The sequence below is a fragment of the Lolium rigidum genome, chromosome 6 (genome assembly GCF_022539505.1).
Source record: "Lolium rigidum isolate FL_2022 chromosome 6, APGP_CSIRO_Lrig_0.1, whole genome shotgun sequence".
Lineage (NCBI taxonomy): Eukaryota > Viridiplantae > Streptophyta > Magnoliopsida > Poales > Poaceae > Lolium > Lolium rigidum.
Window position 1 is genome coordinate 347,881,351 of NC_061513.1, and position 17,360 is coordinate 347,898,710.

General features: G+C 45.6%; 1 protein-coding gene and 1 long non-coding RNA gene across 2 annotated transcripts; both read left to right on the top strand.

Annotated features, from left to right (window-relative positions):
• Positions 1–5,743: 5,743 nt before the first annotated feature.
• LOC124667577 lies at positions 5,744–6,789 on the top strand. The gene is made up of 3 exons (XR_006991331.1): positions 5,744–5,830; positions 6,479–6,631; positions 6,737–6,789. It is a non-coding gene; the product is annotated as an uncharacterized LOC124667577 (long non-coding RNA).
• A 12-nt stretch (positions 6,790–6,801) lies between these two features.
• Positions 6,802–10,630, top strand: LOC124667571. The gene is made up of 5 exons (XM_047204834.1): positions 6,802–7,069; positions 7,858–7,961; positions 9,972–10,083; positions 10,233–10,381; positions 10,512–10,630. Exons 1-5 carry the CDS (start codon positions 7,049–7,051, stop codon positions 10,600–10,602), a joined length of 477 nt encoding a protein of 158 aa, XP_047060790.1. The 5' UTR covers positions 6,802–7,048; the 3' UTR covers positions 10,603–10,630.
• The last annotated feature ends 6,730 nt before the right edge of the window (positions 10,631–17,360 follow it).

The window sequence follows — 17,360 nt, forward strand, 5'->3', positions numbered from 1 at the left end:
GAGCCGCGGGCATGGGTGCACGCGCCCACCGGCGAGCAGGCAGGACGCGACGCCATGGTCCGGGCTGCGCCGCCGCCGCCTCTCCCCTTCCAAACGATGGGGCGGTGGTGGTCGATCTATTACGGGAGCGGATGACGCCATGGACTAGGGAGGCTTGGGGATGGAGGAGACAGGGCGGCGGCGGCGGATGGCGTCGGATGGCGCAGCCGGCGAGGTTTGAGTGAATTGCGTCGGAGGCCGGCTTAGAGCGGAGAATGGGGATTATTACGTTTCCTTCTTGATTACCCAACGTCTGACCCGATCAAGGCCTACGGGCAGAACTTTGGCCCAATTTGTTAATGGACATGGACTCCGACCCACGATTATTGAGTAAAATCTATCAGTACCTGAACTTGTCCACCGAAATCATTTTGGCCATCGTACATACAGAATACAGTTTTACGGTCATTCTGTACGAGTTGGTGTGTCATGCACGGTCACCGGTGATGTTGAAGCGGTGTATTTGATGATGTGGCAACTTGCACGATCCACTGTCACACTTTGTTTTTGTAAATAGACCCCAAATATACTAGAAACCGTCTATACATAAAGGACCAGCTACCCAGTGTCCATGACAAATGGGGCACGGGTAAAAATTCACCTAGTCAACAGTCAGTGTAAATAATCTTCCCCAAAAATTAACGGACGAGTGGTAGACGCCTTCGGCTTGCCCCAGTTCCGGCGAGGATGAGGAGCCTGCTGGAGGTGGGCGACGTTTAGCACGCCCCGGCCGTCACCAACACCACTGTCCCGTCCGTCGCCGCCGGGGGCGTATGCGCCTGTAGGGGCCTTGTCGCGGACTCGCACACGCTCGTCCACGCCGTCCACCGTGCAACTCGCCGGCTTTGGCACCCGTGACCTTGGAGAGGTCGAACCAGACGCGACCGACGGACCGAGGTGGTCGTTGCTCGGCGCGAGCACGCTCGAAGATCCGGCCGCCGAGGCCGCGCCCGCACACCACGTGCAGATACAGGTATTGCACCTTCTCGACCAAGTAGTAGGTCGCGCTTGGCTTGTCGGCCGCCGTGCGCCCGTGCCTCCGCCGAGGCTCGGCCGCGTCTTCTTAAGACATAAGTTTGCAGAGCCGACAAAGATCATGGCTGAGACGGGGTAGTGGTCTGCGAGCATCACCGACCTCATGGCCGCCGGTTGCGGCATGTCCCCTCTCCACGCGTTCCACGACAAGCTCAAGCTCGTGCTCCTCGACCTATCGCAACTCCCTGGACCTTCTCGACCACCCCTTCCTCAGCGACCATGCAAGGACCTCCGCGTAGATTCCAACCAGTCAACCACCGTAGCAGCCACCTCGCCGCCCTTGATCATACTCACCATCCTCCCGTAGCGGCACAGGCGCGCAGCCCACCACCCCTTCCTTAAATCTCTCTCGCAGGCGGATGCCCCTTCCCTCCTCACTCGCCGCGCCCTACCAGGCCCCAGCACCACCGGCGGCGCTCTCCTGACACCTGTGCACCACCAGCACCTTCCTTGGCGACCCACACAACCGGTGCACCACTGTACCGCCCCTGCATGCAAGCGCCGGTGAAGAGCAAGGCAGAGCTGTTGGGTGCCTGGATGGGCCCGTGAAGTCGACGGAGGTAGCTAGAGGCAGAGGTTGGGGATGGCACATGTGCCCAGTAATTCACCATGTCATCAAATACACAGGCCAAACAGAACCATTGACGTCCGTGACACAACAACTTGTATTGACTGACCGTAAAATTGTATTTCCTATGTACGATGACCAAATGTGATTTTGGTCAACAAGTTCAAGTACCGTTGATGGATTTTACTCCACGATTATTCACAGCGATTACTAGCCAGACATGGTACAGAATTTTGGACTAACAACTACGTTGAGTTAGGAAACACAATTATCTTGGATTTTCTAGACAACTTTCAGATGAAATTCCAAGCTACTCTCTCCGACTAGATTTAGGTGTCTCCGCCAGCCGCCGGCTCGCCAGGAGCTGGCGAGGAATCGCGGTTCCAGATCGATCGTGGAGGTAGTTCTTTGTTCGGCTTTTGAAGGACCAAGGGTGGAAATGTAAATATTGATTTTAACTACCAATCCGACACCTAAATCTAGTCGGAGGGAGTAGTATAAATCTGGTCAGAATCCATTTAAATTTATTTTTAAAAACAATAGAATAAGTTTGAAATATTTTATGAGGATAGAATAACTTTGAGATAATTTATGAGGTTTCCTTGATTTTGGAGGGTCATGGAATTCAAACAAAACTCTAAACCATAGTTCTTGTTATTTATACGCCCACCATCAGAAACTGATAGAGCCATCCGTGCGCATCTGAGATCACCTAGCCACGTGACCTCGCACACCCTCATTTTATGCTAGGGTCCGAGATCACCTAGCCATGTGACCTTGCACACCCTCATTTTATGCTAGGGTCCGAGATCACCTGTCATTCTATGTGTTAGGGTGGTGACGGTTTGGGTGGGTTGGGCCAATGAGGTGGAATAGAAGTGTCGATGGCAAGAAAATAGTCAGATGGGTTAGGCCGGATGGCAATGGTGGCAGCAACGGTAATTGTAAATGGTACAAGCATGATTGTGGCGACGACAAAGGCCAAGAATGGCTAGGTTTAATCTAGGCATGACACTTGTAGAATAGTAGCGGAGTTGACCTCGATGGAACTTCCTACACGGATGACCGCCGTTCTTACAATAATTACACTCTACTATAATCTATAGTGTAATAGGAGTTGGCAGCGTGAGGACCGATGACCACTGTGTGTGGGTATAGCTTCCATAGTTGCCCCGAGGTAGTTAGTCGTGGCAAAGGACATGTTGACATCGAGCTCCGGTGCAACCACGATGGAGCATCCCTGCATAGTGGTGCCATGTACTAGATTTGGTAGGTGCATCCTTGCATCATCACGGGTGTTGCTCTGGCTAGCCATCTAGAGCGGACCGTAGAGAGTCCAGTCCAGAAAAACGATGACAACATTGCCGAAGACGTGGTAGACGGTGTCGTAGATGTCGCATGACCGGTCGAAGCTGATAGAACCATCTGAGCATGTGTAAGAACACATAACATTCCATGTGTCGTCACGCACCCTTATTTCATGCCAAGGGTTCAAGATCACGTATCATTCCACATGTTAGGGTGGTGGTGGCTAGGGAGGTGGAATAGAAGTGTTGGTGGCAAGAAGATAGTCAAATTGGTTATGCCAGATGGCAATGGTGGCGGCAACAGTAATTATAAATGGTACAACTATGTTTATGGCAACGACAAAAGCCAAGGATGTCTAGGTTTTCTCTAGGCATGACGCTTGTGGAATAGTACCGGATTTGACCGTGAGGGAACTTCCAACATGGATGACCTCCACCTTGCTATCCCAAATAAATTGGTTCTTAAATAATTACACTCTATTATAAGCTCGGGTCAACGGATTTTTATCAAAGACACGATGATAATGGTGAAGAGTTTCTCTCAGACTTCTTTATTACCAGTATGATCACAAGATTGTACAAGACTGAGAAGATTAACTCGACGGGCTTATAGATGCACCCGGCGAGGTTAGAGCATCTTCAGTCGCGTCCCCCAAACCGTCCCTCAAAGCGCGCTGGATTAAGCATTTGGGGGACGTGTTTCGTTCGTGCCGCGTTTGGGGGACGTCGCTCCCCAGTCGCGTCCCCCAAACGCAGTCCCAAACATTAAAAACAATTTAAATAGATAGAATAAAACTCTTTACTAATATTCAAATCAACATAAATAAATTACATATAAAACTTCGAAAAAACATAATTAAATTACATATAAATTATTTTAAACTACTTCTTCTAGTTCTTCTTCGATGATGGCCCCGCCTCGTCGTCGTCATTGCGGTGGCGCTTCCTGCTCGTCACCTCTTCCGAAGAGGCGGTGTCGGCCGACGCGTCGGAGTCTTCCTCGTCGTCGCCGGTGCTCGCCGGCTGCGCCTTGGCCTTCGCGTTCGCCTTCGCCTTCGCACATGGGCCACCGCCGCCTCCTCTGACCCTTCTTCCTCCGCGTCCTCCTCCACGCCCAGCCATTCCTGCGCGCTGTCAAGTGGTGGCAGGGAATCGTCGCCGCTGCTGGGCGTCCGGGGTTTGTCCCACCAATGACGCCATCCAGCAGGCTTTCCCTCGCTGGAGGTGTCGGACGGGAGCTCGGAGATGTAGCTCATCGTCGCTGGAGGTGTCGGATGCGGCTGGTGAAGATCCAAAAGCGCCGACGTACGGGTCTTATTGAGCGCGGATGAACGGCGGCGCAGAAGTCGAAGAGAGCAGCGGTTGCTCTTCCGAGGAGTCCCCGCTCCATTCCGGCGGTTGCCGCATCGTCGACGCGGTTGCCAATGCGACGGTTCCGCTTCCCGGCAACTACACCGTCGCTACGTAGGCGGCGGTTGAGCATCCGAGCCACTGATGCGTCGGGCCCGCGCCTCCTCGCCTCTCATTTCGTTGTGTCCAGCGTGCCCGATGCGTCCCCTGTGTAGCGGGGACGGGCTCGGGGCGCCGGACACCGTCTTGGGCCACGTCGGACACCGTGTTGGGCCGCGCCGGACAGAAAAAAGCCTTTAAAGCGCGCGGCTGGAAACATCTTTTTATCCGGCGTGCCCCAAATCGCTTTGGGGACGGTTTGGAGGACGGTGCGATCGGAGATGCTCTTAGTTACTCAATCAAAGCCAAGAGAGATGGCGCCAAACCAAAATGCTCAATCAAAGGTTTGCCTATTTCGGAGTAAAAATTGGGCTGAATGATGGCGCTGTTTGTGGCTGGGATCGCGGAGGCGGTTTAAATGGACGGCTAAAATTGGGCACCAGATGGGATCAGATCGCATCTCTTTCATTTTTCTGAAAATTTTCTTCCCAGTAGTGCTATATCTCGCCGCCACCGCCACCGCCACCGTCGCCGCTCATCAGAGCCCATCCTCGCTGCTCGCCGGCTACCCCTGCGTAGCCTCCTTTTCACAGGTCGATTCCCCTACAGCCGCCGCACTCCCGCGCCCCCAGTCGCAAACCCTAGCGCTCCCCTGCCGGCCGGCGTCGACGATGAAGCAGAATGCCCTCGCTTGGCTTCTGCTTCTTCTCGCCGACCTCGACCTCCTATGTGCAAGTATGGCCCCCCTCGTCGTCGTCGGTGGTCCGGTCCGGGGAAATGGAGGCCGACCTGCTGCTGCTCACCTCCGACGTCAACGACGACGACGGCCTGCTTCTGTCCGACCCGCCGCATGCCGGCATCCTCCGCTTCTCCGACCACCACGCGCGACCTGGCCTCCCTGTCTTGGGATGGACTACCTCACATGGACACGCAGCAGCGGCCGAGGCTCAAACCGGCGCGGGAGATGGATGCCCTCATCCATGGCTCCGATCCATCCGCCTCAAGCTCCTCACCCGTGTCCGCTGTAAGCTCCCCATGCGAATCTCTCTCCCTGTCCAGACCTAAAAATGCGAGATTTCAGGCCGCGGTGTGCATAACATGGTATGTGTTATTGCTGCTTGTATATAACTGCAAGTTTATTGTATCACTGAATTCATCTCTCAAAATTGTGTCTCTTCAATAGATCAGTGTCCTTTTTTGTGTGTTCTTGTGTGGCCCTGAATTTCTGTTTTGATTGCAGAGGGATGTTCACCTGGAAATTCATTTGATCCACATGTACTGCATATCAACCAGGGAGCGCCGCGGCATGGCGGCTGGACCATGACGGAGCCAACATGGCCACCAACTAGCCCTGGCCCTGGGACCTTGATGGACCCCGGCGTCCTCGGGGCCTGGACCATCTGCAAGCGCCATGAGTTCAACCTGAAAACAGGTGAATTGCCCCTTGCTGCAGTGTAGAACGTTGGTGATATATTCATAAGTTTCCAGCATTTCAATGGGATACTTGGTGACAAGTTTTATTGGTTTATCTCTGTGGGTTAAGTGCAGTAACTCTGATGTCCATACTATGGGTTCAGCTTCAGAAAATTTGGGAGATGGATAACAGATGTTGTTGAAGAATGCTGCACTCTCATACACTTCTGGTGTTGAAGAATGTGAATTCAGATAACCATGTCTCATTGAATCTGTAACTAAAACTGAGTAGTCTTCAGAAATGAAACTTGTACAGTAACTGCATTATATGGTTCTACTTAGTTACAACTCTACGTTTTATTAGGGTGTGAGCTTTACATTGGTTTTCACCTACTTCGAGAATCTCCAGTGTGTTTTTGTGTTTTGATAATTGTCCATGGTATACTGCTTATAATTTATGGACATCATACTATGTTATGTATGTAGGTATCTTCTCAAACTATATATGTTTTATACTTAAGTTTTCGCAGATAAACTTGCAGTCTTCTAGCTAGCTTTGTTTATACTTAAGTTTCTAGCTACTGTGTAACGTTGCCTTTTCTGGTGTGATCTAGAGTTGCACAATACATTGTTTGATTAAGCCATATTTACATTTTGCTGTAAACAGATTGAGCAGGAGCAGCTCGTCGGCTGGTGGCGACTGGCGACCACAAATGGCGCTCAAGCTAGTGTTGACGCCACACCACACGCCCTTACTGCTCAGGCCTCTCCGCCGCCCGGACTGAAAGCCGGGAGGCATGCAAATTACCCTTGCCCCACAGTAGGTCTGCTTGTTTGTTTTTCTACCTTTCGGTGGACTAGACACAACCATGAACATCTTCATTTATGTTATAAACATACTCGTGGCCATGTTTATTTTCGTCAGATGTAGCTGGCCAATAAGCTGCGGCGCTCTTGGAGCCTGCACCGCCCGCAAGCGCGGCGCTCTTGGAGCCTGCACCGCCCGCAAGCGCATCTAGGTATCGTGGATGTCTCCCGCTCCGGCCGCATTCCCCGTCTCCAAGTCGGCTTCCACTGCCAACCTCGAGTTTGATGGCAACAGTTGTATGGGTGTTTTGTTGGTGGGAGAAAGATAGATTGAGCATGCACAACTCATCGGAAGGTGCCAACCACAGCCATGCTCTTGGCGCTCTCCGCCATGTGCCCTCCTGCTTTCAACCCCGCCCCCACCTAGTTGATGACCCAAGGTCGTCTGAAGGTGATGGACTTTGCTACTCTTACTTCTGTTGTGTGATTGAAATTTGTCCCTTAAAATTGATATTAATAGCCAGGGAAGACTGTAGTAGGGTACATGGTATCTCTGTGTGTTTGCTTATTATTATAGGTTCTCATAGCAGTGGACAAGTTTGTAGTCCTGGTGTGAAACGACACTGTGAATTTTAAAAATAAAATGTGTCATGTCTTTGGCCACACAATGGACTTGATGGCATATATGCAGATTTTACTTCTTGTTGCTGGGAATAACATTTTCATCTACGTGGAGGATCTCCGGTGTGTTTTGTGGTTCGATAATTGTCTATGGTAAACTGATTATTTATTTATGGACATGATACTGTTTTATGTATCCAGGTGTCTTCTTAAATGTCGCCAGAGAAAATTTTACCAGATATCACGTAAATATAGTTTAGATAAGTGTGTTGAAGAATCTGGTAAATTTCACAAGATATCACGCAAATTTGACCAGCTTTACATGAGTTTTCATTTGCTTGGAGAATCTCTGGTGTTTTGTGTGTTTTGATAATTGTCCATGGTAAATTATTTATATATTTATGGACATGATACTATGTTATGTATCTAGGTGTCTTCTTGAATTGTCTATATTTGTCAAATAGTGAAGTATTCGTAAATAAATTTGTAGTTTTCTAGCTATTTTTGTGTATACTGTGCTTCATTTCTAAAATTTGCAACATTTTTGTGGTATTGGGTTGGTGGTGCCATTTGTTATTATTATGCTGCTGAGTTAATCATCTTCTTCACCACATGCAGCTTGTGGTTGCCATCCATCTGGTGGTGACCCGGCACCCTCCTCCTCACGAAGACTTTCACAATGATCGGGCTCCTTCCTCGCCAACAACAAGGCCACGAGAATGGTGAGACATCATTCTCTCTATCTGTACATTGAACCGAGTTGCAGGACGCTGCTTATATGTAAAATGATGCGATCTTGCATAACTTTTAGTGTTGTACGATTGGAACCTGTGACCTTCTTCTTGACCTTGGTTTAGTTAAAACGGGATATTGGATGCATAAATGGAGCAGAAATGTATTGTATAATATACTTATTTAAGATTATGAAAGAACCTGGCCAAATTGAAATCTATTCGAAGTAGATGTGAAGCACATATTTGCTACTCCATGGCCTATTTAAATGGACGTTCCTGAACATGGAGGATTGGTGTGCATTTCAATGCATCTACACTACTAGTAAACAAGCAAACTTAATCGTTCTTATGTCCATCCCATTTGGTGCACCCTGCCATATTAGCACCGTCAAATTAACCCACCTAATTAGATCTAACCATCTGCATTAACATTAGATTCATGGGTGCAGTGAGCAATAAATATTGGCGGAGCACGGTCTGGCGGAAGAAAAACTCCCCATCGTAATGGTGGAAACCAAATATCATAGTTATTGAATTTATTTTTATATATGGTGTCCTAGTTTATTTTACTAGATTGTATTTTCCTCTCTAGTGATCAGATACCAAATTGTTGTGTTGACTGTTTCATCTTTTCTATAAATGTGAGCGTAATGTTGAGTTATTACTTATTACTCCCTCCGTCCCATTTTAATTAACTTGACCGTAAGTTTGCAAAAAAATCCCTGTTGTTTTTTACTCCCTACACGCACGTTCTCGTCGTCAGGAATCAGGCCACCGACACTCCGCTCGACCCAGCCCAACCGCTCCGCTCCATCCCCAATTCTCCCCAGCCGCGCCTCCCTTCCCCAGCCGCGACGGCGTCGATGTGCACCCCGCGCATGGTCCGGGGCACGCACACGTTCAAGATCGCCGGCTACAGCCTCCACATGGGCCTTGGCGCCGGCAGGTACGTGCTGTCCGCCACCTTCGACGTCGGCGGCTACCTCTGGCGCATCGAGTACTACCCGACGCGGAGATGGAGATGAAGAACGGGGACTACGCCTCCATCTATCGATTGGCGAGCTGGTGGAATGGATCTCACGGACAGTAGATCTTAGGGAGTCTGTTTTAAAATTTGAAACTGTATAGGACGGGAATGTAAAAATCAATTTCTGAAGCGTTTTTCCTCCCCCAAGTTAATTAAAAGGGGACGGAGGGAGTATTAGGTAAGGCAATGCTGTAGGTGGTGTGACACTTTTTTCTTGTGATTTTTTCTAATGCTTAGTTGTACTATCATATTTGTTCATTATGATCCGATACTTGTAATTGCTATATGATGGATCTAGCAGCAAGTAGCAGTACCCTCATAGTGGATTTGTTGTTTTGTGTACACCATTTACAACTAAAAAATTCTCCATTCAAATAATACTTTACTTTTGTTGATATGTTTTTTGTAGACCCTCTTGCTGGTAATTGTGTTGTTGGAAATATGCTTAATTATCCCCCTTTGTGATTACAAGGATGGATTTTCTTTGTTCCTCACCATTAGGCGTCCATTACAGTCAACAATGGGTGTATTAGTCTTCCGTTAAATTGGATACCATGGCTAAATTAGGATGAGTTATAAGTTGAAATCTTTCGCCTCGATTGCACTTGCTTCTCTTACTTAATTCCAACAAACACATTTACGTATCAGCTATCTTCGTTGTATGCTGCCGAGAGATCTATTTGCAACTGATTTTGTCCTTTTGTTTGCATTGTAGTGTGCATTAGATTGTAGCTAGTATCCATATATCTTTTGACTTGTGTCTTGTCTGTTCATTACCGAAACGTCATTTGAGATGAATTGGCCGGTGTGTGTAACCAACCCTATTCTTTGTTGTGATAATAGAGTTGGGGAACTACTACTCTCTAATATCCTTCTTTCATCATCTCTCTACATGTGTGTCTCGTAGATTACTATGTTTTTTCTGGTTTGCCTCCTAGGTAAGTAACTAAACTATAGGCGTGCTATTTCAGGTCCTGTAAGAAATCATTAAAACTGATTCGTGATACCAGTACCCAGACATTTGGAAGTAACAAAGCAAGATGGTTCAATTACCCGAGCCACATGGAAATTGAACTTATCATGGTAAGGAAGACCAATTGCCTATGTTATTTTAAAAAATTTCCCATAATTTTATATCTGTAGAGTTCTTTCTAGTATTTTTATGTTCATCAAGTTGATTCGCACGCTATTTTTTGTCGTAAAGATCAACATTGCTGGCTCTTTTCATGCAGTCAACAAAATTATGGTGGATGGGAGGCTATCTTTGTGCATCAAGATGGAGAAGCTTTTTTAAGCGTTGGGGAGGACTTGACAATATTCACGGTGCACTCCAGGTTGAGGCGATGACACAAGGAAGGAGATTAGCATCGGAATTAACATGGTATGGGTCTTTGTTCGTGAAGCATACTTTGGAGGCATAAATCTTTGACCTATCTCCTCGCTCGTGTTGATGGAAAACATCAAGGGATGACCAGGGACCATTTTTTCAGAATGTATGCTTGTGTTGATAGGGGACCTATGCCTAATGCGACATTGTTGGGAGATGCACGATGTCCTTCAGAAGATCCTATTTCCAACAGCCAAGATGGAGAGGTTCAGTGAGGAACCCACATCCATGACGTAACTTACGTCTCCGTTGTTGCGAGTCGTGGCCTGCTGAGCATTCCATTAGTCATGGATGGACCTCGTCTTCGCCTACTTCCTGCTTCGCCTCTGCCCTGGCTGCATGGTTTAGGTGTGAATCTTCTCCTCCTCTCTGTCTCCTCTATGTGCTCCGTGATTTAAAACTCTGTCATTTTGGCTGCTCAAGTGTCGCCCTGTCAATGCTTTCGTGCATGATTACTCTATACTTTGGAAATGGCCCCGTTCGGGAGTATGCCTGTTTCTCCATCATTTGTGAACAGTGAATTGCACAATTTAATGGTGTTTCTCTTTGGTTTCCTCTCATATTTGTATACAGCCATATAATTTAAAGCCACGTTGTTGCTTTTCAATTTACAACCTTTTTTGTACTTTGTTAATGGCATGATTTTTGAGTCGCCGACTAATCGCTGATTAGTCGCCGACTAATCGCCGAGTCGTTCTGGCGTGGATGAGTCGCACTAGCGACTTGACTCACGGAGCAAGTCGCGCCACGTCACTGGCTCGACAGGCGATTTCCTGCGACTATACAGCGACTTGATGCCTCAAGATTTCAGCGACTTCTGAGGATTTGAGAGAGAGAGAGAGAGAGAGAGAGAGAGAGAGAGAGAGAGGGAGAGGGAGAGGGAGGGAGAGGGAGAGAGAGAGAGAGGCGGTTGCTGGGAGAGGGTTGCGGCGCTGCACGGCTGTGTTCAAGGGAGGAGGTGAAGATTTGTCCTAGCGGAGGCTCGTGGAGGCCGGCGGTTGCTGGGAGAGCTCGCGTAGGCTGCTGAGAGGCTCGTGGAGGCCGGCGGTTGCTGGGAGTGGTTGCTGGGAGAGCTCGCGTAGGCTGCTGAGAGGCTCGCGGCGGCGCATGGCTGAGGAGGTGAGGGTTTGTCCTAGGTTTTATACGGGGTGAGGCTGGGAGTGGTTGCTGGGCCGGCCTGGGCCTGGCCGGCCTGGCTGCAATAGGTAACAGGCCAACTAACCCCTCGAAAAAAAAGGTAACAGGCCAACTTGGCGTCCTCTGTAGCAGGGCGACTTGGGGCGACTATACGAGCTGAGTCGTTGACTCAAGTCGGCAAGTCACGAGCCGCAGCCTCGGCGACTTGACTTGACTCGGCGACTCAAAAATCATGGTTAATGGAATCTCCGAAGATCGCTTCCTTCTATGGATACTCCATAAAATTTGGCATTACAGTTTTATGGATGGGTTAATGAATTTCTTGTCGGAACTTAAACATGGTAGAAATGACACTGTGACTTCTTGTTTTTATTGCATGGTTGTTTAGTTTAGTTTCCCTAATTACTATATATAGCGAGAAATGATATATAAATGCCTGCTTTGCTGAGGTGCGCCAGTTCTGCATTATATTAAAGATACATTCCCATGGACTTGTATATTCAATAGTTGTGTCAATATATGGTCCGTGCTAGAGAAACAACATCCTTTCATTTTCACAAATAGCTGTGTCAATTTATAGGTTCAGTGATTCTTGAGACGATGAATGGATGTTGTTGTATGTTTCTTGCCATTTTTGTAAATGCTTAGTAGTACTAGTGTGATGGATATAGCAGCAAGTAGAAGTACCCCCATGATGCAAGTATTAATTTCTTGTATTGTGTACCAAGTGTGTGTGTGATCGAAGCAAGCAAGCACTCTTAAGCTAGTTTGCAGCCAAAATGACATTTTCTTCTCCATCATGTTATATACTATTAGCTCAAGTTCGATAGGGCTTGATTGTAACGAGTATCCTGAGAAGTGATTCCATCTTGTTTCCTCTTCCTTTTACTGGTAACAAGGCAAGCATGGGTGGCCCAAACTGTGGGTATTGCCCATTTTCCTATTTTTTGTGCAGTTTGGTGGTTGTTGGATGGATACTAGTCACTGGGACCTTTATCATGTGTGGTGTGTTTGATAACCAGGATATACTATGTATAAAAGCATGAATGTTTGCGAGCAATTTTAGGAAATTTGATCCGAGCTATAGGGGAACAGTAGTGCATTTTGGGTGTCATACTGATACTTCAGCTACAATTTGCATATCGTGTTTATAAGTTTATCTCATTTCTTTTTCAATGCATAAATCAAGTTTGAACGCAACATCCTTGTATTGCTAAGTATATATTTTTCAGTCCTTCCTAAATGTGTTGATAGTGTAGTTGTATGCCGATTTATGTTCTGTTGTTCTTCTTAGAGAACATAAGAAGTTATTAATATAATGTGCTTGCATGGCTATTGCAGTTATGAATTTTTACACGCGGCATAGTTATCTTGGTGCTTGATGCATAGCCAGGTTTCATTTTCTAAGGCTGATTTTTTTATGACTGATTTGGCTTTATCATGCACATGATTTAGCATGTTATTTGGCTTTATCTTGGTTGCTTTATTCTGGTTGTATGTCTTACTTTTAATTCTGTTTTATATTGATTCATTAGCTACCAAATTGGAGTATTGATTAAATAGCTATGTTCAGACTCTAAGTATGTAAATTGCATGTTTTTATATGATTGTGATGTTTGTGATCTTGCATGTGTAGCCGAATGACCAAAAGATTTTGGAGCACCACATGAAGTATGAAAGGTTACATTAGGCGGAAGAAAATAAACTTGAGCGTGTCCGGCTTTGTCTGCGTGTTGAGGCACATGTTATTTTCGTACTAAAATTCCTACTCCTGGTAGTAGCATTCTGTCTGTACTGTTTTTCATGGTCAAATCTGAATTCATGCCATGTGTTTTGAACAGTCCGATTATAAGAATACCAAGAACAAGGAGAAACTGTCAAGCCGCTCATCTATAGATGCATCTTCCAGTGGCTTCTCACGCAAGGTGGAATGTCTGGCTTCGCTGGAGGAATGTGTGGTGGTATACCTCGAGGTGGAGGTTCTCCCGGTACTATCAGTATGGATGTCATCCTGAATATAAGCGCTTGGCCACTGCATATCTTCCTTTATGCAACTAATTTGACCTTTTGTTGTTGTATAGGAACCTGACCTGATGATAGCAATTGGTGATCCTGTGGTCATGTTGGCTCTTCAAGATGGTATGGCTTCCCTCAAATAGTTACCCGCTCCTTTTATGGTGCAATTCCCTTGTTATTGTAAAAAATATGATAGGATGGCTGTTGGATGCCCTCTTTATTGTTCTAACTTTTGACATCTTGTGTAGTTACATCAGTACATGATGCATGGTCACGGGTTTCTTCATTTTTATGGCTGATTTGGCGGCCTGTAAAATTGTAGCTACTTAATGGGAAAGTTAGAATCAGTAAAGTGCAATTCAAATAAATCAGGGGATGATATGTTTGAGCAAGTACCTTGTGCGCCCGATGGCCTATGAAGCATTTGCTGCATCCATAATATTTTGTATTCATCTGGGACCTCTCTAGATAGTTATGTACATCTAGGACCTCCCTACCTGTAGCCACCACATGTAAGCAGTACTTGTTTAATTTTACACTTGGACTGACAAGCTCAAGTGTGATCCTGGTGGCATTTGGTCTCCATTTGTTTCTCATCCAGGACCTCTCTAGCTAGCTATGTACACAGAATGAACTAGCTCCATCACCTTCTGCTGCATCTAATTGTTTACTTTTCCACTTAGTTTGACATGCTCATGTCTCAGCCATTTCCTTTTAGAAACTGACCCATGACATATGCATGTGTGTTGATATTGGAGAAAATCTAGTGATTGTATTGTGTCTTCCATTCTTTGTTCTGGTTCCGTGCACTCCAAGTCTGAATTATAGGGACGGAGCGTAGTGCAAATTTGGTTGTCTTTCATCCACAATTTTCATATCATGCTTATTAGTTTATTTCATTTTTTAATGTGTAAATCAAGTTGGAATACTTTAACTGCCCTGTATATTTTTTCAGTCTTTCCTAAATGTGCTGATAGTATGTTTTTTCAGCCAAATTGTGTTGGTAGCTGCAAAAGGGAAAAACTGTGTTGCTACTAGCCAAGAAGGAGCAATTGTCAAGCCACTCATCTGAGATGCATCTTCCAAGAGCTTCCCAGGAGGCACAACTGCTGGAATGTCTGGCCTTGCTGGAGGAATTGGTGGTGGTACACCTGGATACAGGTAATATCGGTATGGATGTCATCCTGAATGTAAAGCACTTGGCCACTACATGACAGCATTTGGTGACCCTGAGGCCATGGAGGCTCTTCAAGACGGTATGGTTCCCTCAAATAGTTCCCTTGTTATTGTAAATAATGTGATTTTTTGGATGTTGGGTGTCCTCTTTATAGTTCTAACTATATATTGAACTAAGCGATTCAAGTTCTTAGAAAAAAAATCTAGTTTGTTCAGTTCCTTTTAGTTTTCTAATTTCTGTTTCCTCAAATTTTGGAGGCAGCGGTGTTGTTTTTCTTGCTATCCTGAGAAATGCTTACTAAAATGTAGACGAACTCAAACCATTCAGAAACTATAAAATTGAGCAGTTCCTACTATTCTTGCATAGAAAGAATTCTGACATGTTCCTGCTCTGTTTCCGATCGAGCTTTGTTACTGTACTTGGTGGCTTCTGTGATGTTTACTAATACGAAGGAAAACTCACAACATTCCAAATTGTTAAACTAAGTGCCTCTGCTTCTAATTTTAGTTGGCCTTAAGTCCTACTTTTGATTATGGTTTGACACTTCTAATTTGGTTAGAAATTTTCCTTTGCTTGGTCCTAAGACAATTTAGTTTGTCTCTGGCATTATTGGTTACTGTTTCTCCCTCCACATTATATGTTTGTGTTGCTTGGCAGGGAAACTAGAAGGCCCACTTCTAATCTTAAAGTGACTCGTTTCTCTTTCAAATTAGGTAAAGGAAGACTTGTACATGGAACACTCTGAATGTTTGCCTTTCTCCCATGTACTTGTTAATTGTGAGTTCTGAACATGACTTGGACTATTCTCCTTCTACTAGTGAAGTGCCTTGGATTTTGGTAACTTGCCAGTTTGACCATTTCTGATCACTAGAGGCTAATGGACATTATCCTTATGCTAGCACTAGAGATGATTTTCACAATTCTGATTAGTACCGTATGATCCAAATATTTCCTTGTACATCCAATGAAATTTCTATGTAGAGATATATTTTCCCTTATATGGCCTCTTTCTATTTCAGGTTGTTGATGCCAAGGGTGTGTTGGGCGGTCAAGGCCAAGGGAACATGCTGCAAGACGTAAATGATCACCTACAGCAATAACAACTGTGGTCTCAACCACAAATCCGCATTGTTGAGCCCTGCTCCACCTGGAGCTGCTGTCGGCGTCTTCTGATGACCACATTCCCGAGCAATTGTTATGAGTAACTGAAAAAGGTTGGTAGTGTCAGTATGACAGTTTGATAAACTCAAATAGTGCGTGAAGTGTCTGGTGAACAAGTGATTCATGTCCTATCTTTATATTAGTACTTACAAAATCAGTGGTTGTGTTCAAGTAATTTGTATATCATGCTGATAAGTTTATCTCATTTCTTTTTGATTATGTAAATCAAGTTTGAATGCAACGTGCTAAATGTGTTGATAGTATAGCAGTCCTTTCTAAATGTGTTGACAGTATAGTTGTATGGCGATTTATGTTTTGTTGTTCGTTTTTAGAGAACGAAAGACGTTGTTAATATGGTATGCTTGGCCACCTACTGATTGCCCTTTTGTAGTTACACCTGTTGACATGTGCCATATTTATCTCACTACTTGATGCATTGCCAAGTTTCGTTTTTATGGCTGATTTGACTATCGTGGGCATGATTTGGCATGTCATTTGGCTTTATCTTGGTTGAATTATTCCGGTTGCCTTACTTTCAATTCGGTTTTATGTTGATTCAATAGCTATGAAGGACGAGTATTAATTCAGTACCTATGTTATATCTCCATGTATGTAAATTGCATGTTTTTATATGATTGTGATGTTGCTGATCTTGTAGGTGTAGCCGAATCCACAAAAGATTGTGGAACACCGCAGGAAGTATGAAAGGTTACAGTAGATAGAAGAAAAGAAATTTGAGTGTGACCAGCTTCGTCGGCATGTCGAGGCAGAGGTTATTTTCGTACCAAAATTCCCGCTCCTGTTAGGAGCATTCTAGGCATACCGTTTTTCATGGTCAGATCTGAATTCGTTTCATCTGCTTTCAGCAGTCCGATTATAAGAAGGCCAATAAGGAGCAGTTGTCAAGTTGCTCATCTAGAGATGCATCTTCGAGGGGCTTCTCAGGAGGCACGCCAGGTGGAATGCATGGCTACCCTAGAGGAATGGGTGGTGGTATGCATGGAGATGGAGGTGCTCCCGATCCCGATGTCCGCATTTGGTAACCGTGAGGTCGTTGCGGCTCTTCCAGAGGGTACAATTTCCCTTAAATAGTTCTTCCGCTTCCTTTATGGTGCAATTCCCTTGTTATTTTAAATGATATGTTATGTGTTGGCTGTTGTGTCCCCTCTTTATAGTTCTAACTTTTGACACCTGGTAGAGAGTTACATCAATACATGATGCATGTCCAGGGGTTGCTTCATTTCTATGCCTGATTTGGCTTTGTCATTATGGGTATGATTCAGCTCGTAATTCAAACCACCGTGTACTGAGTTGCTAGAATGTGCTCTAGTAATGCATTTTTTTTACCACAACTTATCCTAGCAGCGAGATTTATTCCCCACCAGATGCGTGAGTTGTTTTAAATTTTATATGCTTTTCCTTGATCATTTTAGATGTCTGGAATGTATTGATAATACATTTTTTTTGGGTAACAACAGTGTG